This window comes from Limanda limanda, chromosome 1 (genome assembly GCF_963576545.1).
Source record: "Limanda limanda chromosome 1, fLimLim1.1, whole genome shotgun sequence".
Classification (NCBI taxonomy): Eukaryota; Metazoa; Chordata; class Actinopteri; order Pleuronectiformes; family Pleuronectidae; genus Limanda; species Limanda limanda.
Window position 1 is genome coordinate 21075629 of NC_083636.1, and position 25000 is coordinate 21100628.

The 25000-nt window shown below is 42.6% G+C and overlaps 2 protein-coding genes across 3 annotated transcripts in view; both read right to left on the minus strand.

Moving 5' to 3' along the window:
• The window catches only part of creb3l2 (cAMP responsive element binding protein 3-like 2), a 23483-nt gene extending 4361 nt beyond the window's left edge, over positions 1 to 19122 (minus strand). Inside the window, exons 1-10 of the mRNA XM_061086171.1 lie at positions 18726 to 19122; positions 3401 to 3647; positions 3059 to 3312; positions 2894 to 2972; positions 2238 to 2440; positions 1972 to 2118; positions 1525 to 1583; positions 1135 to 1203; positions 134 to 233; positions 1 to 56 (exon numbers count right to left, since the gene is read on the minus strand). The exon at positions 1 to 56 is cut by the window's left edge and continues 74 nt beyond it. Coding sequence (XP_060942154.1) covers positions 1 to 56; positions 134 to 233; positions 1135 to 1203; positions 1525 to 1583; positions 1972 to 2118; positions 2238 to 2440; positions 2894 to 2972; positions 3059 to 3312; positions 3401 to 3647; positions 18726 to 18824 — 1313 coding nt within the window. The 5' untranslated portion in view covers positions 18825 to 19122. The remainder of the gene's footprint in view (positions 57 to 133; positions 234 to 1134; positions 1204 to 1524; positions 1584 to 1971; positions 2119 to 2237; positions 2441 to 2893; positions 2973 to 3058; positions 3313 to 3400; positions 3648 to 18725) is intronic.
• A 2315-nt stretch (positions 19123 to 21437) lies between these two features.
• ssbp1 (single-stranded DNA binding protein 1) overlaps positions 21438 to 25000 on the minus strand; it is a 3640-nt gene continuing 77 nt past the window's right edge. The window contains exons 1-7 of one of the 2 annotated variants that reach the window (XM_061072756.1): positions 24669 to 24850; positions 24302 to 24357; positions 23758 to 23815; positions 23522 to 23662; positions 22673 to 22760; positions 21909 to 21997; positions 21438 to 21816 (exon numbers count right to left, since the gene is read on the minus strand). In XM_061072756.1, the coding sequence (XP_060928739.1) occupies positions 21773 to 21816; positions 21909 to 21997; positions 22673 to 22760; positions 23522 to 23662; positions 23758 to 23815; positions 24302 to 24325 (444 nt within the window). In that variant the 5' untranslated portion in view covers positions 24326 to 24357; positions 24669 to 24850 and the 3' untranslated portion in view covers positions 21438 to 21772. Of the gene's footprint in view, positions 21817 to 21908; positions 21998 to 22672; positions 22761 to 23521; positions 23663 to 23757; positions 23816 to 24301; positions 24358 to 24668; positions 24851 to 25000 lie in introns of those variants that run through there. The other variant, XM_061072747.1, reaches the window with a different exon arrangement.

A 25000-nucleotide genomic window follows, 5' to 3' on the forward strand; every position in this document is an offset into this window, starting at 1 on the left:
GTCAGACTCCCGGGGTAAAAACTCCCCAGAAACAGACAGAAACACAAAACCACCACCTGAGAGAAAGAGAGGAAGTCAATACACAATGACTCACACAAAATCATCACACGCACACACACACACAATATAGTACCATTAAACATGATGATGTCTGGGTGCCAGCCATCCTGCAGGACTTGGGGACTTTGCCAGCCACCAGCGCCTGCAGAGACTGCAGCTGCTGCAGCAGAGACCTGGAGGACAAACACACAAACACACACATACATTAGATACACTCAACATAACACACTGGTCTGATACAGTAAGTGCATTTCTCTTTCTATTTTTTATTTACTCTGCATTTATTGGTGTTTATAGGTGTAAAGAGAGAGATTTCAGCCTCTTACAGGAGAAGATCTGCTGAAGTTAATCTACGACGAAGCAATTTGATGAAACACAACTTTAAAGCAAAAACTGACAACAAAGACCCAAACAAATTCAACCTGGAACTCTTTTGTTACAAAATTTATTATAATAATTCAATATGTGTATATGTAATTGAAATGTTTGTGCAAAAATAAACATGGATGGTGTCTGTTCAGTGTTAATGTCTCTTACTCAGCATCAGTCAGATTCTCCACTGAGGCTTTATTTTCATTACACACGCACGGACACACACGCACGGACACACACGCACGGACACACACGCACGGACACACACACACACATACACACACACACACACACACACACAAACACACACACACACACACACACACACACAGGTTCATTTAACTTTTCGACAGTGACAGTGAAGACCACTTTAACCACTGAGTGAAAACAGCTGCATTCTAGTCGAGTCAGATGCAGTTAACACACTCACTGGGTATAACACACACACACACACACAAACACACACACACAGACACACACGAACACACACACACATTGAGCATTTTACATGAAAATAGCCTCATGTTTATTTATGGCTGTAGCTGAACAGAAGCTTTGGATCAATAAGATTCAGGTTCATTGTTTTCCTGTGTTTCATAAAAACAAACACCTGAAGCTTTGAGACTGAGTCAAACATCTGTAAACATCTGTTAACTTTTGTAAACATCTGTAAACATCTGTTCTCGAGTCACGTGTTCTTACTTGTTCGTACACTCCAGAGATTCCACTTTCATGCGCAGCTCGTTGTTTTCGTTGGAGCAGTTCTCCACCCTGTGGTCAGACAGGAGTACTGCAGGGTCAGTGTCTACTCACATCACTTAATAACAACTGACTTCTCTGTTTATTGCATTTTATTTAATGTAGGTGACATATTTTCTCTTTTTCTTTTCCGTTTACAGGAAGGTTAACTTATCAATACATTTACTTTAATGCTGCAATAAACAAACCAACTCAGGACTCAACATGCTCAAGGAGTCGATATCTAGAGTCTAAGTGATTCAGTTTGTTCCTGCAGACACAATCATGCAGGTGTTTCAAGTCTTCATCATTCACTGTGATGAAAGGATGAAGAAGAACAAGATCGGGACTCACTTCTTCTCCAGAGCATCCATGTACTCCTTCTTCTTCCTGCGACTTTCCTGAGCGGAAATCTGACGGAGAGAAGACGAAAGGAGTCGAATTAGAGAAACTATCACATCGGTTTGGTTAATGGGTTTGAGGAAATAAAATTCATCCAGCAAGACAGATCCTGATGTTCAAGAGACTGATGTTTAATTTCCTTCATGTCAGGTTTACAAACAAAGAAGAAAGAGAAATCGAAATATGTCTGAACAATATCTTTAGATTTATCAGTGTGCAATGCTCTGATAAGGTTTTGTCACTGAAAACCTACAATATCATGAATATATTTGTGCATTTGAATAATAAATAACTCAAATTATATTCAAGTTGAAGTGTTTTAATAAACAGATATTGAATATTATTTAAAGAAGACACGTGTCAACAAACTGATAAATGAGTCCAGACTGTAATTTGTACCTTATTCTTGATTTTCCTGCGGATCTTCTTTACCGCCTTCTCCTCGGATTTGGTGAGCGGCAGTTTGGTGGGGACGGGGTAACCTTCGGCTACCAGCGTCCGGCGCTCCTCCTCCGTCAGGAGCAGCGGCCCTGAGCCCTGCAGCTTCTGAACACAGGAATAAAATATACAAATTAAGTACATCAAACAAGAGAATCGAACCTGAACTCCGGCCTCTGTACATGTGGTTACTTCAACATAAAGTGATACCGTGTGTCAGTGCTTACATGAGCGGCGGTGAGCAGGGGGGAGTTGGACAGGGAGGAGGCGGCCCGCGGCGCCACCTTCAGGCTGGCCTGGGACGGAGAGGGGCTGGTGGGGGAGCTGGGGCAGGAGAGGCTGGGCGGAGCGTGGCCGGGGCTCTGGCTGCCCTCAGAGTCGCTGCCATGGGAACTGGGAGGAGTGGGAGGCATCTGCAGGGACTCCAGACCTGAGAAATGGAGAAATGACAGGGAGACAACAGCAGTAGTTAGATTTCATCTGGGTGAAAGAACCAATATTTAATAAAAAAGATTAAATGAGTGCATCTCTTCTTTTAAATATTAGATTCAATGATATAAAGATCGTTGAGAAGCTTGAATATTGAATTTTGAATATTATGCAAATATATGTTTCTGGAACATGATGCATCATGAGAAAAGAAAACTCTTCCCACTAACCCTAGTCCTTAAAACTTTAATTTTCTCTTTTTTCAAAAAAAAAAAAACAACCTTGTTTACTGCAATGGGAATATTCCATATGGTTTCTAATGTGAATTTGTGTCTCTACTACTTTTACTTGTAGGAGTTGAACATTTGATCTCAACTTGGATGTGAGGCATGTGAACAAATGTCCAGCAGGGGTCCTCACAGCTCAGGAGGAAGAAGAGAAGAGAGATTCTGACCTTTGGGGGAAAAGTTGAGGAACTGATCGACTTCATGAGGCTCGAGTTTGATCTGAGGGACGATGCTTTCCTCTTTGATCTGCAACGGAGAGAAGAAGAGGAGGTGAGAATCAATGAAAAGTATAAGTTTCAGTTTCTTTCCATCATGAGTCTTTGGTCTCTCACCTTGATGCTCTTGCTCTGGTTGTGGCTGCTGGCTGTGGCCTGAGCAGGGGCGGCGGCGGCTGTGGTGGTGGTGGCGGCAGCAGGGGCGGCAGCGGGACCCTCGGTTGCTTTGGGCCCCACGCTGGAGGCCAGAGACAGAGAGAGGCTGGGGAGGAGGGAGGGAGGCTCACACAGGAGGCCGTCCATGGCGTCCATGGCGTCCATGGCGTCCTCGTCCTGCTCCATGGGCCAATCAGCCGAGTCCCCGTCTGATTCTGAAGGACAGAACACGTCAATATGGAGTTTGAACATATCAGCGAACACCCCCCCCACACCCTCAGTGAGTACGACTCTGTGTCTCACCTGCTTCGCTGCCTTGCTCGCCGGTCAGGTGCGACAGGGGCGACTGCGGCCGACTGTCCCCGCAGAGCGAGTAGCTGTGCTCGGCCGTGATGTGGGGGGGCAGGGGCGAGGACGGGGACAGGTCACTGTCGTCCTCGTCGCCCTCCATGTCCTCCACGCCGCCCCGCCCCCCGGACAGGAAGGGGTCGCTGAGGAGCTGACCCAGCAGGGCGTCATGTGACAGGTCGTCCAGCAGCTCAGAGAAGTGCTGTTGGGGGGGGGGAGAAAGAAGATATTCTATAAACAGACGGAAATATGAGTTTCAACCCCTCCGAGACGAGACCACGAGCAGGAGGAGACGGGTCCATAATTATATCAAACTACCACAAATCCTGTGGTTAGTCTGTGTCCGTCGTCTGTCATTAGAGACACAGATTCTTCCCTTGAAGTTTCCCTGCTCGGCCCCATGGGAACCGTAAAGCAACCAATCAGAGAGCAGTAAAACTGTCTCTGACTGGGGAGGGACCAACCCCCCCCAATCAATCAGTGTGTGTGTGTCTGTGTGTGTGTGTGTGTGGTTCTCAGTGTGGTGACACTTTTATAAAACACAACCAGACGTTTACAGATGAGTCCTCCTCCCATAATCCTCTTCTGTTGCCCCCCCCCCCGACCGCCAACCCCCAGCATCTCCTTCTCCCTCATCACATTCCTTCTGCTGCATTCCTCTGTGTGTGTGTGTGTGTCTGTTTGTGTGTCTCTGTGTTCAGGTGTTGTGACTAGAATAAACAAAAAGCAGCCAAAGCATAAGCAAGGTGCTGATGTGTTGATAACACACTGTACACAGGTGTGTCTGTGTGCGTGTGCGTGTGCGTGTGCGTGTGCGTGTGTGTGTGTGTGTGTGTGTGTGTGTGTGTGTGTGTGTGTGTGTGTTAAACAGCTGGATCTTCCAACAGGAAACTCGCGTTTAAAGCCTCTAATTACTCGGCACTGGACAAATCATCAAGTCTTGACTTTGACTCTTGTTTAGGATTTATTATTATAAAGCTGCAGTTAACAGCCTTATTTCCCCAATTACAATAATTGATAAGGCCTCAAAACGATTGATCAATAAACTGAATCAGTTCTTGTCAGTGTCGTTTGGATAAGATGAAAAAGTCAGAATAAGTTCGACAAGAGAATAAAATATGAAATGAAAACTGCAGAATATGTAAATAATATGCACCTTGCACATATAAAATAAAAAGTATATAATGTGGTCCATCTTTTGTAAACAGTCTATGGGTTAAACTCACAGATACTTTGGATCAGTTTTAACATGTAACACATGTTTTCATATTTTATATTTATCTGTTTTGTGGAAAATAAGGATTGAATCATGTTTGCACCCATATGCAAATTGTATGGGTATCTTGGTATTTGAAAACAGCGAGACAGATTCTTCCACACAGGGATCATAAATCTTTTCTTGCAAATGTGTGAATCTCTTGTGAAATCAGCAAATTTAAAGTTCTTGTGTTTCCAGTCGCGTCCTCGCTTGAACTCGCTGTGAGTGAACTTCTGATGTAACTCGAGTTACCAGGCAGAAAACTCTGTGAGGAACCAGATCGGGTTCAGCCAATGAGAACGAGCCAAATCATTTGAATTAGACACAGATGGAAGTAAAAGAGGAGTTTCAGCTGTTGAAGAAAAAAAAATCTACTGTCTTAGTTACGCAACAGTCAACAAAAGAGGGAAGACGACGGAGGGATGGAAGAAGTGAGAGTGAAATCAAGATGGAGGACGGGAGGTAATGGGAGGAGGAGGGCGGCCCAACGCCAAACATGTGGCTTCGATTACAGATGGAGAAAGAGAGAACTTGACTCGCAGCCTTTTCACTTAGCGACAAACACACACACACACACACACACACACACACACACACACACACACACACACACACACGCACACACACACGCACACAAGGTGAAATGACCTCTTCACCTCACAGACACACAACACACTCCTGCTTTATGTTCCCCTATATGGCCTGATTTCAGGCCTCTGTTGGGGGGAGTGTGTGCGTGTGTGTGTGTGTGTGTGTGTAATGCAAACACTGACAGCACACCGTGAATCTGCTCAGCGGAAGAGGGGAGGACAAATATTTAAACGTTTCTCCTCCAGCGGGTTCGTCTCTAACTGTCGTGATGAATCAGTCAGTGGATCTGAGTAAATGTGCACGAGCCACAGAACCCGGCACATCACGGAAAGACATTAACAGCAACTTGTTTTTTAACCCCCCCGCCCCCTCCCCCATCCGAGCGTCTCCTGGCAACAGCTAAATCTCCACGGTTACAGAGACCCAATCTCGTACATCAAACTGTTGCTGATATTATTAAACCTCCCAAAAGAAAAGGACAGTTCTGCTGCTCTGATGATGATTGTGATTCTAAATTCAGCTCAAATACATGAATCAAATATCAAATTATTCCCTTGTCTATAGCTCAAGCAAACATTTGAGTATTTTGTGGTTTTAAATGTCAGGATGTTGTTTTATGTGACCCGGCCTCAAGAGACTCAGGGAAACTGAGACTGTGGGTCAAGCTCACAAAGAGGAAACAAACACGGAGAGGAGAAAACTGAAAGGGCGTAGTTTGGAAACGGACGAGTAATTACACACAGAAACCAGGTTTAAAAATAAGGGACGTTTTGTGGGTTCAGATCTGGTTTACGTGACCTTTGACACCACTTTGCTCTCCACAGCCTTTCTCCAGTAAAACCCTCCTGAATGTGGACACAGATAAATAGCAGGAGAACACAGGGAGGTTGTGGTTGTGTTGTTGGTCCGGCTGCAGGAGAACCGAGACACTCCAGAGAAACACAGGCCGGTTCTATGTGCTGCCTGTCATTTGCAGAGTGTGTGGTTGTGGTCGAGCGTGAGTGTGTAAGAAAAGTAAAGAAAATGCGATTAAAGGGCAAGTCGGCCGACCTGCAAGTCCCTGACTGGGTGTAACTCATCACACACACACACAGACACACACACAGACACACACAGACACACACAGAACCCTCTTTGTCTCTGCAGCCAAACAGTGACGTGTTATTTAGCGGCTGTAACGTAACACTCTCCAGCTGCGGAACTCAAGGAGGTGAACAGGGGAAACTGGGAGTTTAAACTGGAACTGGGGCAAACAAACAGTGGGTCACTGGCTCCACTGAAAGAGCTGCTCTTTCTCAATAACATTTCCCCCCTGAGGGGCTAAGAACCAAGCAGAGAACGTCGCTGAGAGGGCAGATTGTGAGGTTGTATGAAGACAGAGGAGAGAGGGAATTCTTCAAGCTGCAGAAATCTAAACCAAACCTCAATAAAGCAGCTCTGGTGACTTGTCAATAAGAGCCTGGACAGATGTTTGGGTCAGTAGTTAGCAGCTGTGTGGGTCAGTAGTTAGCAGCTGTGTGGGTCAGTAGTTAGCAGCTGTGTGGGTCAGTTGTTAGCAGCTGTGTGGGTCAGTAGTTAGCAGCCGAACAAGGTGTGAGAGTGGGACGTCCTGTCAGGTCTGTAATTTTTAATGACCAGAAGTTTACTGAGGAACCGAGAGGAAGGGGAGAGTGTGATGATGTAACACCTTCCTCCCCTGGAAAGACAGACCAGATGTGAGAGAGTCCGGCAACACAAACACAAACACACACACACACACACACACACACACACACACACACACACACACACACACAAACACACACACACACAGGCCTAAAGGTCATCGATGTCAAGTGAGTTTCCAGCTGAGAGTGTGTGTGGGGGTGTGTGTGTGTATTCATGTGTGTACCTTGCCCTGGATCGATGACGCACAAACTGCAAGCACACTAATAAAAAAGGCAAACACACACACACACACAGTGTAAATGTCACGACTCATTAGTTTTTTTATTTTGGTGTAACCTCAGTTCATGGAAACATTTACTGAATTCTGTTCATGTGGGTGATTTTATGTTGAAATGGTGTTTGTGTATCAGTAACTTTTTTATCAGCCTGCAAATCTGCGTTTGTAAATGTTATGAAGTTGTAAAATATGAAAGATAAACTCTGAGTGTATTTTCAGTTTCTAATAAGCCCAAAGCAAAGGTTGGGAAGTCATTAGGTTTGATATAAAAGTGAATAGCTCATTAATTAAGGTTAAATTCAATAATCAAAGTTGTAAATCTTATCTTCATATTATCATCTCCTCCTTTTTTACTACTGGTTATCAGCCGTGTGCTGAACCTCGGCCCTGTTTGTTAAATGCTTCGCTCAGAGGTATTTCGGAGATTCTTGTAGAATCCAGTTCCTCGAGGTTCCCACCGTTCTGAGCAAACTCCCACAAGCCTCCAGGATAAAGAGCGATTTGCATATTTGTGCCTCTGTGGTGACTGTGTCATCATTGTTCAGCGGCCGTAAGACAAAGTGCAGCGAGGAATGCTAACAATGTGCGTGAGCTGTGTTCACACTCAAGGTACACGTGTTGATACTGTATCTGCAAAGCGGCAGGGATTCAAACTCTCAACACAAACACAGGAAACTAGGGTTTGAGCAGCTGGGACGGATGGAAACAACACAACACTGATGTTCCTGCGTTTAAACTGGCAGCACGATTTTACTCACTCATAGAAATCAGTTCCCTAAATGTCGGATTCTTAAAAATCAATGCCCATGAATCATTGGTTTAATTGGTAAATTGGTGAAAAGTGATCAAAACATTCCTGAATCCCAAAATGAAACAAGTTCTTGTCCGATGTCTCATCCTAATATTTATACTATCTTGTTTTATTAACGTTTTAATCTTTCTGAACTTATTAAGCCTTTTTTAACATTTAGTTTGATTTGATGATATTATTTTGATATTCTCTCTGATATAAGTTCAGGTTTCCATTGGCTGAGGAGAACTTGCCGGAGATTCTTTGCTTCTTTCCTCTCGTTATCTGAACTTTCTCGGGCTGCTCTCACTTCCTGTCCGGACGGGTGATGGATCTGGGCCACGGGGGTCGAGTTCCCGTCCTTGTGAGAACCGGCTCGAGGCCTTTAATGGAACGAGAGCGTTCTTGTGAGGCGAGATCATTTTTTTGGCCGAGTGTCAGCCAGTGAGAGGAGGGAGAACGCTCATGGCTACGATGAGACACTATGGAAGAGATGATTTCAACCGGACGAATGTGTGTTTGTGTTTGTGTGTGTTTGTGTGTCTGTGTGTAGGAACGAACAGACGTGGATACACACGAGAGGGGAAACACAAACATGAGCAGGTTTGAGAGGTTTATGTGTTTGTTCATCAGAAGTGAAGCTGTCACACACAGAACTGCATCGTGTTAGAACTGCGACACTGTCCAGACTATACACACACACACACACACACACACACACACACACACACACACACACACACACACACACACACACACACACACACACACACACACACACACACACACACACACACACACACACACACAGATAAGACCTATGATATCAGAAACCCTCTGAGGTCTGTGGTTTGTCTTTGTGCCACTCGTTCGCACAGACACGTCCTGTTAATTCTCCTGATGACCTCATGCATGTTGGACAACGTCTCACGGTTTCAGACATGTTGGCCTGAGCGACAGTTTCTGCTCCAAGAAGAAATCTGTGACTGTGTTTTGAATGGTACTTTAAAAGACGAAAGATTCAGTGGCCGGAACGAGGAAGTTTTAAGTTTAACAATGAGTCAATTCATAAAGTAGGAAACGTTTACCTCATTATTTCCTCTCACCAAAAAACAGGTTGTTTCCTGAATGAGCTGCTTAAAGGAGATCATTACTTTTAGTAAGGGCCTCTGCCTCAGGGCCGATTTTCTCCTTTGACATTGGTCAAAGGTCAGAAAGACAAAGCAGACAGAGGTGTATCCTGGGTAAAAACGTCGAACAGGTCAAAAGGCAGTAAAATACATCCAATTCAAAGCTCCTGAATACACAAAAATACAACATTTGTGTCGATGTCTTGATCCATTTGAATCTGTTCTGTAAACAGAGAAGTGGCGGAGGTGGAGAGATGGTTAACGGATGTAAACAACAGGATGTGGGAGAGAGAGAAAGAGGAGGCGTGACCTCCAGCTGGGCCGTGGAGTCTCCGCCCACGAGCCGTTCTGAACATGACAGAAATCACAGCTGATCCATCACGAACTTTAATCGTCTCAACTGGTTTCATGAAAGTTTCAATCGTTGGAGCCACCGACAGGAAACGTGTTTTTAAAAGGTAGCAGCGTGTTCACAGAGTCAAAGTTCAGAACTATGTTGTTATCCGAAGGCCGCGGTGCAGATATGACAGTGCACGTGTTTGTGTGTGTTCATGTGTGTGTTCATGTGTGTGTCTGTGTGTGTGATGAGCAGAAGAGGCCACAGACGATAAAGAAAAACAGACGCACAACAGATCAAATGGAAACAACGTCTCCTTCTCTCCCTTTGGGTCCCTCTCTTCGAGTAAAATCCCATCCTGCTCCCCCCCCCCCCCTGCCCCATGGAGCTTACCAAAACACACACACACACACACAGTAACACAAACTTTCCAGTCTGTCACACTGACCTATCACTGAGCACAACCCCCTCTCTTCCCACACACTCACCCTCCAGATGTTATGAAAGACTTCACCAGACAGAGGTTTGGACATTTAGGTCGTTTTAATACCTGCATGGGGAAAAGCCTGCTAGTTTATATATACATATATTTTATATACATTAACAAGACACAGCTCCAGAGTTTGAAACTAAATATTTGGTCTTTTCTAAAAACTTCCCCTTCAATAAAGTATACAAAGGTTTGTGGCTGTTTACACGACAACGCCCAGAAGTTCAAAATAAAGCAGAAGGAATTAGCGTGTGTTATATTTCTATCGCTGCCGATCGGAGCCGATAAAACCTGTGAGTGACAAAAGCCAGATGTTAGTGGGTGTTAGTGGGTTTATTGACCAGTAGAAAACAGGCCTTGCATAAAGTTCTACACTGGAGCTTTTCTTTATGAGACAACATGAATGTGTTTTTTAAATATTCTTTACTAGAATTCAATGAGCTGATTTAGTCTTTTAAAGATTTACGTCTTCAGCAGGAACCAGAGAGTTGAATAACGTTCCTGGAGACGGACCAACATCTTGTTGGGTTTGGTCTTTTGTGGAGTTCAGTGTTAAATGATTTGACTTGAAATGTATATTTTGTTTGTTTACAGGAAAACGCCTTCAAGTGTAAAACACCTTGAAACTAACAACTGACTTTCTACGTCTCTCTCCCTCTAATCCAGCTCTCGTCCCGGTTGTGTGCTTGTTAGAAACTGGGTCAACACACACATACACACACACACACACATAATTCTTTCCAGGCCTCCACTGTAACACTGACCAGTCATCAAGTGCAATTAAACACACACACACAGACACACACACAAACACACTTCCCAGCTGAACAACTGAACTCTGTCACACCTCTCCTCAGAGTTTTAACTTTTCCTTTTGTATCTCTCACATTTTCCTCCCGTCAGCACAAACGTTTCCTGTTTTCCTCCTTTGCACCGACTCTCCATCGCCTCTATCGCGTTGACTCAACGAGCGTCGCCTGAGATTCAAACTTTCTGAGAGTGAGAAGATTCAGGGGATTAATTTGAAGCTAATCTGACTGAAAAGACAAATTGATCAAGTCCCTTCCTGTGTTTTCTCGGCTTGTTTGCTGCAGGATTAACGTCTCAAACTCTGGTTGTCACAATGACTGAAGTTCTGTTTCCATGGCAGGATTCCTCTGTCCACCTCCTGCTGAATGCTGGGTAAAAAAACTGGGTCAGTCCAGGTCTCGCTGGGTTCCCCACAGTGAGGTTATTAATCCTCGGGAAAGGAGACCACTTGGTGGAACTTGTTTGGGCGCCGCCGGTGTTATGATGGGAGCCGTCTGAGGCGGCCGGTTGCCAGGCAGAGGAATGTCTTTGTTTATCCTGAACACGTCACACACACACACACACACACACACGCACACACACACATGTGCACGCATGGAGAGAGTCGCCTGTCGGAATGAACCAGCTCACGTAGGAGAAAGGTGTGATGCTAAGGAATGTTACATGAACTAGGAATGAACTATTCAAGGTTTTAATTGTTCATATTGTTCATGTCATCATCTTCACCAGCTGACTGCTCCTGTGAGTTATTGAGGTTGACGCCACTTAGCTGCTCTCAGACCTGCACTGAACTCCAGATAAACTCCTGACATTCTCCAGAGAACACAAATATAAGAGTGAGAGTAATAACTCTGGATAATGTCTGAATGAGCCTGAAGAAAACAAATAACTTGGGTTGAAAAAGAGGAAACTTCCATAAAATACCTGGATCATCCGACTCTGACGTTTAATTTCTCACATGCAGAACCTCCGGAGAATTTTAGGAACCCGTCTGACAGATCTGACGCAGGTTTATTGAGTTTGGGAAAAGAATTTATGTGGAATATTTTAAGGAAAAAGGAATGGAAGTGGAAGGGTTGAATAAAAACACAGAGTAGGAAAAAGAGAGGGGAGAGGAACAACTTGGAGGTTAAGAAGCTGTTTCTTTGGGATGTCTCTGGTATTTGACACGAGAGCCAACTCGTCCCGGCTCAGCCTGCAGGAGAGAGGCGGGGGGGGGGGGGGGGGGTGAAAGGTTAACTAGACGACGGATGAGGAGGTTTCTGACTCAGGATGTTTAACTGCGCGATCTGTAAAGGCAAACATCAGAAGTACAGCGTGTCTCGCTGTTTAATCATCGGTTTACAGGCTTTACTCTCTTTCATGTTGAGGAGCTAAGACGCTGAAGCTTGTGCTGCGCCGGCGCCGAGTCGAGTTCTGTCGATTCTGCAGCTTTAAAGTCTGTGACAGAGAATCCTGGTTTATAGGTGGTGGAAAAACCTAAAACTCCTCCTTCAACCTCAGACTGCAGCAGGACGAGGAAAGAAAGAAAGAAGCAGACGACAGGAAAGAGCGGAAGTATGAAAGACAGAAAGAAAGAAAGAAAGAAAGAAAGAAACAAAGAAAGAAAGAAAGAAAGAAACAAAGAAAGAAAGAAAGAAAGAAAGAAAGAAAGAAAGAAAGAAAGAAAGAAAGAAAGAAAGAAAGAAAGAAAGAAAGAAAGAAAGAAAGAAAGAAAGAAAGAAAGAAAGAAAGAAAGAAAGAAAGAAAGAAAGAAAGAAAGAAAGAAAGAGAGAATAAAAGAAAGAAAGAGTGGTCGTGTGCTGGATTCCAAACTGCTTCTATATAAAACTGCTTCCAGGCTCATTTTTGGGCTGAACGTCTTTAAAGCACTGAGCCGTGTGTTAAACCCACTCCCTGCTAACCACAGACACACACACACACACACACACAGAGACACACACACACACACACCATCATTTGAAACCTTTTATGGAGCCTAAACCAAAGACAGGGGGGGCCGATGAGACAGAATCAAGAAAGAGAGAGAGGGGGCAGACGGATAAATTTAGCTTTGCCTCGGAGAAGGAAGGCTCCTGTGGATTTTCCATAATGATCCCTCACTCTCTGATTGCTACCTTGGACTCGCCCTCACATGGCGGCCTGCCTGCGGCGAGCTGACAGACGAGACCGCTTCCAACTTTCAGCGCCGGGAGAAACGTTGCATCAGATTAGAAAAGGAGAGAAACGTGTCCGAGACGACCATGTGCGAACCATGTGAAGGTTACTGTCGGTTTCTGAAGTTGAGAGAGTTCTCGTGGGGAAGGTGGATTCGATTAGAGCGAGAGAAATATGTGCCCAAATATTTTAATGTCATCAAGATTGGGGAGAACTCAGGAGAAGAATTTTAAAACTATGTGAAGATGAAGGCCGGGTTCATGTTGGAGCAGAGGAACTTCAGGATATAATGAAAGGTCTCAACTTCATTACAAATTAAACCCTGGGTCTGAACCAGAATCAGATTCTTTCATTCAACAAATAGATGCGAAATTGTAACCTACCCTCAGCATTAAAAGCCAGGAGTTATCGCCTGAGAACATAATAGAAAATGTACATATCACATTTCAAACTCTTGTTACAAAGTCATTCACAAGATGAAACTGGAGAATCAAAGGGAAACAGGAGGAAACCACGGAAACCAGTTTGAAGTTCAGATGACATTAGAGCAGAAATATGAGTAAGAACGTTTAAAAGAACTATCACTAAGATCAAATCATAGAGTTCACTCCTCTGCCAAGGCCCAACGTCCCCTAAACCTCAATCAAGCTGTACCAATCACAGGCAGGTGGATCCTTCCCAGCCCAACATATCCCATGATTCATGACGCTTCTGTCCCTTAATAACAATGTAGAACCAGAAGTAACAGAATGGAACAAACACGTGAAGCTTGTTCTAGATTTTCTGGTGTGAAAACGTCCTGAAGCCGGAGGAGGCGGAGTTCGACGACCAGTTAACTTGCTGGATGGGTTTTTCGTTTTCCTTAAAAATGTGGATTTGGCTGAACAGATTCTACGTTGACCTGCTGCCGAGCTGCAGTCGGCTTCAGGTCGGTTATGGAACAGATTCCAGAAGCTGCTGCGCTGAACAGACACGTGGAAACTATGATAATCTCATTTCCTTTCAGCTTTTATTCTGATAATCTCACCTCTTTCATATCAAGTTTTCCAAAAGCACATTGTCAATCACTGTGACACAAAGGACTTTCAGACCAACCTGAAGATCCGGCACCACACCTGCAGTAATGACACTGTGTTTCATCACCACACACACACACACACACACACACACACAGACACAGACACACACACATACTCTCTCTCTCTCTCTCTCTCTCTCTCTCTCAGCTGATAGACGCCAGGTCGAGGTGATATGTAAAACTGGAAACATGTGGAGCAGGGTATACAAACCACAGAGACACTTTGACCTTTGACCGCTGATCGAATGTGAGCGATTGTGAAAGTGTGTCATCGTTGATCTATATAAAACTGGAGTGTGTGTGTGTGTGTGTGTGTGTTTGTGTGTGTCCGTCTCGGCCTACACACTGACACTCATGTTACAGCACGGACACACGGACCATTCAGACGGAGGCAGAGCGAGGCCACCGGCGAGCAGGATGCCCTGCCCCAGCGGAGAACAGGCTCTGCACTGTGAGCACATGGATCAAACTGTTTGCTCTCAATGCTGCACGTGTGTGTGTGGTTGTGCGTATGTGTGTCTGTCTGTGTGTGTGTCTGTGTGTGTCAGAATGTGCAGCGTTTATGAATAAAAGCGTCGACCCACAGCTGGAGTTAGATTTATGGAGCCGAGGACGTTTGGTGTTATGTAAGCAGACACATAGTTGCGACGCCCTGGAGCATGTGCAGAGCAAACAAACTCTTCTCCTCTGCAGGTCCGACTCTGTGCGGACGCCATGTGCCGAGCAACACGCCATGTGACGTTTGGCGTGTTGCAAGTATGAGCAAGTGCAGGAAGATGGAATTTGAGTTTGTACTTGTGTCTGTTTCCTGAAGGATCCTGTTCACCTGTCACATGAGGGATATACAGTGATAAACATTTATTATTTCTGTGTGATCTGGAGACACAATCTAGTTACAAAGACATTCATCTTCTTCAGGTGCTACACATATTACACATGATTACATACAGAACTATAATATCTATAGATGTACTTGATAAAAATACATTTTATTTAAACAAATGTTCCTGGAACTTGTTTTAAAAGCTTCCTGCAGATCGTTGTCTGTTTGGATCTTTATGTAGAAATGAAGAAAATGTGTTTTTGATGATTTCACCTTCTCCTTTGTTAAACTCGTCCCTCACGTCAAAAATAGAAACATGTTAAATATCTGTGACTCACTCACTCCCACTTCACAGAGGGATTGTGTCTGTCACTGGCGAGTGGAAATAAAAGGAGCTGACGCGTCTCCACCTTCACTGTGCTGCTGCTGGGTAGTTATTTTAAAACCTGAGGAACTTGATTATGATAAAACCTGAAGGAATTGACGGGAGGGGCCTGAACCGGCTGATGGGAGGGGCCTGAAGCGGCTGATGGGAGAAGCAGGCGCGGAGAAGGTCGACATTGTTGTGAGGAATCCCAGGTCAACAAACCCCCGGAGAGAGAGAGAGAGAGTGAGACCTGACCCACAGCCGGGGGACGACAAACAAAGACTCAACAGTCTGTTTCTCAGGCTGCACCTCAATCAAACACTGTTGGCTTTCACACACACACACACACACACACACACACACACACACACACACACACTATTCATGCTTTACTATATATAGAATATCCACTGTGCTAACAAGAGCTTCTTGGAGCGGCCTCCTCACACAACCTGTCCTTTATGTGATGTACGACTGCAGCAGATTTATATTTGTGGAAATCAAGGAAAACTCCGGATCCACGTTAGGGACCGAACACCGACTGTAAATAGAGATGGACGACGCATCTCTACTTCCTCCTGTTGGTCAAAACATTAACCAAAATATTGGTGTTTCGCCATCTTGCGGTTTTGACGTCATTTTGAAGTCGAGGGTCGTGATCGGTGAGAGGAGCCGCGGGATCAAGGTCCCGCCGATACACGTCCTCGACCAATCACGAGTCTGTCTCAGCTGTCAATCATGAGGTCTGTGTTCAAACCTGACACACATTGTGTTTTCCGACCCGAACTTGATTTAGTTAACGTAGCTCCAATGAGTTTGTCAGACTCTTATGAGACTTTCAACGAACTTCATTTCAGCTCTTAACACATCTCTCGGCAGCTCCAGTCACTTCCTGTTTATTCGGACACTAATCTTGGGTTTAAGCCTCTTGGCCAATGAGCTCCTGGATGATTCATCCATCTTGAGACCAACCTGTTATAACAATAACCCGGTTTCCTCTTGAATCTGATCAGAGAGCAGCTGCAGCTCGGAGCAGATACAGTCTGATGCTATTTGACAGAATCTGTGGCCTGAGGACTCGTTTGAAGGACCCACGTTCACAGCTTCACAAGTCTTTACCTGTCTGCAGCTTTTCATAGGAGAGGGAAATGCCACTGAGCGTGTGTGTTTCTGTGTGTGTGTGTGTGTGTGCGTCTGTGTGTGTGTGTGTGTGTGTGTGTGTGTGTGTGTGTGTGTGTGTGTGTGTGTGCACATGCACACTGTCTCAGTCTCCGACCCAGTCAGCCTCTGCGGTGTCTGATTACCATCCTGCAGGCCAGCTGGATTTTTCCCTGTAAACCCAACCTCTCCTCCCATCGTCTCCACACACACACACAAAATACACACAATATGTGCACAAAGTCGCACTCACACACTGTGTCTCTCACTCTGACCCACACACACAATCCTCTTGGAACCAAGTTTGGCCCAGAGACACATAATATGCTGCAACACACACTTCAAGTTGCATAACTGAAAGTCTTTTAAACTTTTCCTCTGTTGAACTCCACAAGAAGAATTAAAAACTCTGCAGCTCCATCTTTACAGATCTCTTTAAATGTCCTTTGAGTCTAAATTCACTTTCGGTCGTATCCTTAAAAGTCCTAGAAACAAAAGTACGGAGACACCTGAGCTGATACGGGTAGATAAGTGAAAAGTAAAGTATCTAATGCAAATAACGGTGGAAATAAAAGGCGTCTTTGTTCAGCGTCTCTCTGCAGCTTTAAAGGACAGCTCGTCTTCCTCAGAGTTTTCTGATGCAGCTTGTCTCAAACTTCAACAACTTTAACTCCAGATAATTACACTCGTCTTTATCTGCAGCTTTATTTCACCGCACATTGAAAACAATCAAAGGAAGTAATTTCATGTAATTTACAATAATTTCAATATAAGTTTCAACTTGAAGACGCTGGGGATTTGACCTCAGGCTCCACTTACCCCTTTAAATAGCACCTTTCTTTTGAATCTAATATAATTGTTTATCTGAGAGTTAATGTTTCTCTGAGTCTTTTTCTTTTCTTTGCACAGAGTCAACTTCTCTTCAAAGACAAGTTCGCCTGATCTTCCTGAGACTTTAACTCGCTTTGTTCAGGACGTGTTCATCACTCGCACAATTTGAGTATATTAACGATTGATGGTAAATATTTGAGCAGAAAGTGACTTCAACAAACTCGTGTCTCATTCAAACTCACAAAAAAATAAATTAACAGTAAATATTCCAGATTTTGATTTAAATGAAGTGTGTGTGTGTTATTAAGTGAAGTGGGAGGTGTTCAGTCACACAACAGGAGGCTCTCATCTGCCCCCCTCCCCCCCCCCCCCTCCTTCCTATAAATATACCTGGAATCTGAGAGTACACTGTGTCTTTTATTTTGAAGGAACTCCAGTGGTTTTCTGTACCGGCTCAAGTTTGACAAGTTCAACAGGGTCGTCACTAAAGAAGTAAAAACATCAGATCGTCATCATAAACTTCTCAGATCTTTATTTTATGGAGGTTTTGTTTCTCTGGTCATCTTTGGGAGGCGGGGGGGGGGGGGGGGGGTGTCTCGCTCGGGAATCAAAGACGTTATTTACTGTTTCAGAGCCCAACCCCCACAATGACCATCATTGGAGAAAAGGAGCAAACTCTCACCTTGAAGAAGAGTAACTGAAATCTTTCTCTTTGTATTTCTATAAATCTGATGATCTTTGGGTCAGAGAAATTAAAAGTATAAATACACTGCAGCGGCCTCTGTTGAGATATGACCTCGACTGAAATACTTCTTTAAAGTTTTAAATCTTCAAATAAAGCTGCTTTGTTTTGTCTTTGAAGATGTAAAAACTTGAAAACTTAAAACTTCTAATCTGCTTTCACTCTAAACTGATGATTACTACAAATTGTCTTTCTTTGTTCACATCTTCAACATTTTGTCTGTATCTTGATTCTCTAATGCAAGCTTTTTGGTTCTTTCCTCAGTTTTCACTTTTACATTTTTTTATATCAATTAAATATATTTGGATTTTTGAGTCAGGGAACTTGTGGCGACCGTTAGTTTAGTTATTTTCAACATTTAATTATCGATAAATTGCAGCTCTGAGACTAAACTGAGTCAGTTTTTACTCTCACTGACGAAACCTTTAAATATTCTCCATTTGATAACATTAGTTATAAACTAAGAAAGAGTATAACAACTTTAACTGTCAGTCAAATTAAATATGTTTAAATGAGAAGAGAAGAGAGAGAGGAGTGACATTAGAGTGAGATACAGTCTGAGTTGCATCCTGGACCCCAAGGCTCAGGTTGTGAACGGAGAGCCGGGCACCACATACACACTTCACCCTCTGAACACACACATTACCAGTGAGATCTTCCTCAGTCAGGCGATCGATCCCTCACACACACTCCTTCCTCTTCCACCCATCAATCAATCCACCGATCAATCCATCCATGCACCCATCAACCAGTGGGGCCAGTGGAGAACTCACGTTGGTGTAGAGCACCGAGTCGATGTCTCCAGCCTCCGACAGCTCGCTGAGGTTCCTGTCCCAGTGCAGGAAGGTCTCACTGCTGTCCAGGATCTCCATGGTTCCTCAACACACACGCACACACTCAGATGGATGTGGTCGTTCCTCCTCCAGCAGCAGAAGAAGAAGAAGCAGTGAAGTTTTGCTGTAAACAGGTCAAACTGGAAACTTCTGATCTCACTCCGGGAGAAATAAAGTTTTCCAACAAGTTGTCGGAGCAGAAGCAGGAGAATCAGATACAGATGTTGAGAGTCAGAGAGTCGCTGCTGCAGCAGAGTGTCGTTCCTTCTTCTTCTGCTTGTTGTTGTTGATCATCTCGTTCTGTCTCCGCTTCCACAGCTGCAGCCTCAGTTTCTCGCTTTCCTCCTCCTCCTCCTCTTCCTCCTCCTCCTCCTCCTCCTCTCAGCCCAGACACACAGGAATGTGTGGGAGGAGTCACACACACCCACAGACACACAAAATACACATTTGAAACACACAAACTTTCACTGGATCAATACACGTGACAGATTTCTGTGAGCAATTAATTCAAAACACTAGGAATTGAACCTGAGGATAAAATATAAAGTGATTCGTCTTTTCCAGCTGTTTGAGACATTAATGTCAAGTAACTATATTTACACACAAAGGTTTTCGATGTCTGATTTCAAAATAAAGGTCTCATTCATCGTTTTCAGGCCACAACGGTTCAATACATAGCAAATACCACAACTACAACTTCAATAACAACAAATACTACTATTACTACTTCTACTACAACTATTAATACTATAACCAATAATATTGATGGTAATAACTGACAATATTAAGAATATCAATAATAACAGAGCTAAACGACACCATTACATTCGAAATGAATAAATAAAAATGAAATTCAAAATAGTATGAACACAAATACAAATTAATCAATCTCAGGACAAAGTAAATGATGAATAGTTAAAACCTAAAATAAACAGCTTTTACTAACTTGTACAGTAAGTTTGACTCCAACGACCAAATGTAATAATCATGGATTTATTGAAATATTGTCTTTACACTTGTCTGTACATTTTGATTTGAGTTGTAATATTTCAAATCCAAGCTTTAAATATAACACAAGCTGAGGTGACGCCCACTTTACAACATATTCTTCTTATATGTTTTAATATAGATGTTTACAGGAAAGAATAAATAGAAAATATACCAGAAATTAAATACAATTCTATGTATATGAATGTGTTTCAGGATAAAGAACAGTTTACAAAGCTTTTATTTAATCTTATATTATATGCTTTAATTTTTACCTTTAAGTCCGTACTTCCGGTCCCTCTCTCTATGACGTTCTTTAACTTGACTGATTCCACAGGTTACACCTACCACAACTTAAAGCCCCGCCCACATAACTCAAGTCTGACCAATCAGATGTCTCCTTTGTTTAGATTCAGCTTGTACCTCCGCCCTCCAGCGGCATTAACTGGCAGATGACAGAGCCATCAGGAAAGTGTTTGGAGTTCCTGTGACCAATCAGAGTAGGCCAAGAATACCTAAGCGCAAAAATCCGCCCGCGTTGTCCAGGAAACAGCCAATCAACTCCTGGCAGTGGAGACACATGAAAATGGATATACACTTTATTATTTTAAAATATTAGTTAGTAGTTTATGACTTCTAAATACATGTTTCTGCAAATAAATGTAAACGTTCTTCTTTTTTGTGTTTAGATAGAGTACTTTATTCATCCCCGAAGGGAAATTAAATGAAATTTTCAAATGTTGATTAAATTAGTTATTTGTAAGTTATTTGTAAATAAGTGGGAAATAGCAAAAAGATAATAAAAATACTGATACTAAAAAGCCTGAGACGAAACAGCAGAGTTGAGGTGAAGCCGACGACCAGGAAGGAAATGAAAACCAGACGAGTGTGATAACACAACAGTGACACCAGAGAAAACAACAATCTGATAAGAACCAACGTGTCACGTCTGTGCAATAATCTGCAGCTGGACTCGACTCAGGGACGAGAACAAACATCACCAGAGGACGATTCCTCTGAATTTACATGAGTTTCTGTTTCTCTCTCTGCAGCTGAACCTTCGGATCTGTGAGACATTTGCATTGGTCCTCGAGAAACGACTCAAAATAAAAAGAGTCTCGGGCTGAAAACGGAAACGAGTGGTTCTAAAGATCCAGATCATCCGATTCCTTCAAGATGCTTCATCAGTATTCTGAGGTCAAGAGCTGTGGTCACATGACGGGGCAAATTATCTTCTTACACAATTTGTCCACATCTGAGCAGACTAACAAAACTAAAAGTCTAGTTTGCCTGATATTCTACAACAGCAGCTTCTACTGTGATGAAAGAAACATAAGTTATAATCAATGGTCTAATTCTGAGTCAAGTTCACTTCAGTGAATCTGCTGCTCAAAGCCGATTGTTTTCACAGACACGTGATGTAAAAGATAATTTTTCAACCTTCTGAGTAAACATTTTTATGTTGAAAAGGGAAAATTACAATCTGTAGAGTTAATTTTACAAGTGTTTGTTGGATTTGGTCCCTTGAGGCTCCTGATTTACAGTTTTGTCCAAAAACTTCTTAAAACCTTTCTGCCAGATTCCCATGATCCTTCACTTCTTCAGGACATCATCACACTCTGGGTTCTGTTATCGTTGTGATTGAGAGACTCCTGGTGGACAAAGTTAAGTACTGTATGTTTAATGAACGGTTGTTTTTAAGCCTCAGACCATTTCAACATCAGAACATTTTGTTTTGTAACCGTTATCTACATGTAGCACAATAAAAAGCATAAAGTGAATATATACAGACACAAGAGTGAACTTTCTCCCATTGGATGCATCGACGTCTTCTTCCTCCACCAACAGGGGGCGCCACAGTTAAACATGACCCGAGTGTTACAGCGTATTCCGTCCCCTCCATCGGTTCCTTTTACGCTGTAGCATTCAGGTCCTCAGTCTTATATTGGTATAATGAAGAAAATACAAAAAGAAGTTGTCTTGAAGTCGAGGAAACTGCTTCAGACTTTCTCCCGCACGTTGTCGCTCAGGAAGATGATGTTGTCTGGAAACAGAAGATAGAGGGAAGTGTGTTTTTATAGAGGTCGGACAGAGAGAAACTATCTGTGTGTGAGGACGAGTGTTTGATAACCAGACCTGCGATGATGGTGGTGGCCTGACGTCGGACCTGGTTCTTATCCACGTATTCTCCGTAGTCCAGTTTCCCCTCGATGAGAATCCTGGATCTGAAAGAGCAAAGAATCGAGATCAGTCACGAAGATTCTTCTGTCGGGAAATCTGCTGTTTTAAAAGCTACAGTTTTGCATTTGAATTCCTCTTTTTGTCAGAATGAACATTTTCAACAATCTGGAATTTAAAATGTGATTCTTACATAGAGAAGTGGGGAGATATTAAAGTATTGTAACAATATTCTCTCTATACTATCACAGTAAAAATCCTCTTACTACACAAACCTCATCCTCTTTCAGAGGTTTTTCTAATATGTGATGTTTTCTCTCTGATAGGAAACTGATAAAATGGAGCTGCAGTGTTGAAAACAATGATAAATAATGATAATGATGATAAAGATAAAGCTGCAGTCATGTGTTTGACATTTCTGTGTTTTGTTGATTTATTCTTGCTGTAAAAACCCCGACACTGAATCAACGATAAAAAACTAACTTGTTCAGACACTTTCTGAGGCGACAGATGTTAAGATGCTAAAAATATAAAACGATTTGCATAGTGTGAAACTTTCAGGGTCGAAGTTCTCAGAGAAAGAAAACGAAAAGAAGTTTCTGGTTAAGATCTGACTGGTGACATCACTTCAGATCACTTACTGCATAATTAAACACTTTGGATATAATTTATAAGCTGTATAGATATTTCTATCAGTGTATAAACAGAGAGGTGAAACTGACCCTTTCTTGACGTACTGGTAGGCCACGTCTCTCAGACCAGGTTTGAACACAGACACACGGTGCCACGTCGTCTTCTGACTGATGTCGCCTGGAGTCAGGAAACAGCAGAAAGCAAAATCTGTCTCAATACAAGTGCTCGTCAAACAGAAAATGAAAATTTGAAACTACTGCTGTCTTTAATTTCTAGATATTATCACACAACCCATGTGATATTATCCATTTTATAAGGATGAAGAACATTGGATTTGAGAGCGAGGCCATAAATATCATTAGAGGATGACAAATATTACCTGATTGTTTTGTGAAAATTGAATTAACCTCATACATTGTTCACTGGAAGTTTATCAGTTACACATCTTCCTAAAACTAACATCTAACAATTCATAGTTTTTAGCACATATAAATGTGCTAAAAAGCAATAAACTGGAAACTGAGGGGATATAATATCTCATACAGCAGCTGAGTCACATGTGAACCAGCTTATTTACCAGAAGAGCAACTTGTAAACGATTTGTTCACATTCACTTAGAGTTCAGGATGAAACCGCGACCTCTACTGGTGAAAAACAACAACTGCAATATCAACTACAATTCTGCCTTTTTACCAGAACACATCAAACTGTCAAAGATTAACTGTTAATATCACAATAATTCTAATGATTGAATGTTGCTTCAGAGGTTTCAATAATGATGTTGTTAATGGGATTAACTATGTGAACACACTTTGAAAAGCAAGGTCAGTCTGACCCGGATTAGTTTCCATGTTTTGAAATTAACTTCTCAAGCGTCTCACGATCTAAAAGTCTAAGTTGTCTACATCTCAAGCTTTGTGTGTCCTCGGACATCGCACCTGTTGAGCTGACTTCTCCTCCCTCAGAACGCCACATCTCGTTTGTTGCCAACGAGAAGATGGTGACGGGGTTACGACCCTCGACTTGCCTCATCACGGGGTCCTGACCCACCCGCCCCAGCAGCTGGACGCGGTTAATCGCTGGAAGAAGGTCAAACATCACGTTCCACAAGGTTATTATATATTAAATATTACAAACAACACTCAGTTCTTTAGAGAGGAGGAGATTCTCTTACATCTCTCCAGGATGAGGCTGGAGTCTGTGCTCACGCATCTCACCGCCTGTCGGAAGATCTGGAGGAAGATACACAACATGTTTAACCGTGAAGGTAAAACTGAACAAAGCTAAAGAGCATCGAGCTAAAAAATGCATCGTCCCTTTTTCTAGTTTTAATACTTTATACTTAAGTTTATAATGTTATATGTAATACCACATTTTTTCAAAGTGTCAAAGTCAAAAACATAAAACAGCTTTTTTCACGCAGACGTCTTAAACTAATTGATAATTTATTCTGTTTTTAGTAAAGCAAAAACATGTATAAAGAACTAAACACAATGGAAACATAATTAATGTTCATGTTATAACTTGAATGTTAATTATTTTATATAAAAGAAGCCATATATATCATTTTAACCATTGGCTCAGTCCCAGGCTTTTGCAAAAGCACAGAAAAAGTTAAAATGTTGAATTTATTCGTCATTATTTATTTATGAGAACATTTTAATAAAACCCATCTAACCAGATAAATGTGAACCAGTGTTGGCTCCTCGTCTCTTTACCTGTGTGGTCGCACGTCTCAACATCTTCTCTGAGGAACTTTTGCTCTTTGAGGGAACTGATGAGAAAAGAATAAAACAATTTAGAAATAAATCTGACATTTGTTTCCATCAGTTTCCAAAGTGATCGAACTCAACAAGTTTTAAGTCCTTCAACAATTTGTCAAAATAGTTAATTTGCTCCTTGTCTTCGTCATAAATCACAGTGAAGTGATAAATAATCATTAGTTACAGACTCTTCAGTTAGTTTTAACACTTGCATCATTACTTTAACCAACTAATAAGATGAATATTCTTGATTGTAAATAAAACACGCGTCCTCTAAGAAGGTTATTTAATATTAATGATGTAAAATAAGCTGCACGTTGACCTGCAGATGAAGCAGCAGCTGAACAACCAGGTTATTAAATCTATTAGTGTAGTTTCGTGTGAATCCTCTGGATTCTGAGTCTGATGTTTAATAAACTGAATCATAAACTTCAGACTCAGGACTCAAAGATTCTTTCTCTCTCAGCAGCAACGAGGATTCAGGAGGTTTCTTCTTCTTCTTCTTCTTCTTCTCCTTCTTCTTCTCTCTCTTATGCCGTCAACGCGGAAGTGAAACCACTGATCTGAGGTCGGTTTGAACGCGACCGCAGCGGATCAGAGGAGAAACATCAGATCTGTGATGGAAACGATTCTTTAAATCTTATGAAACAAAAA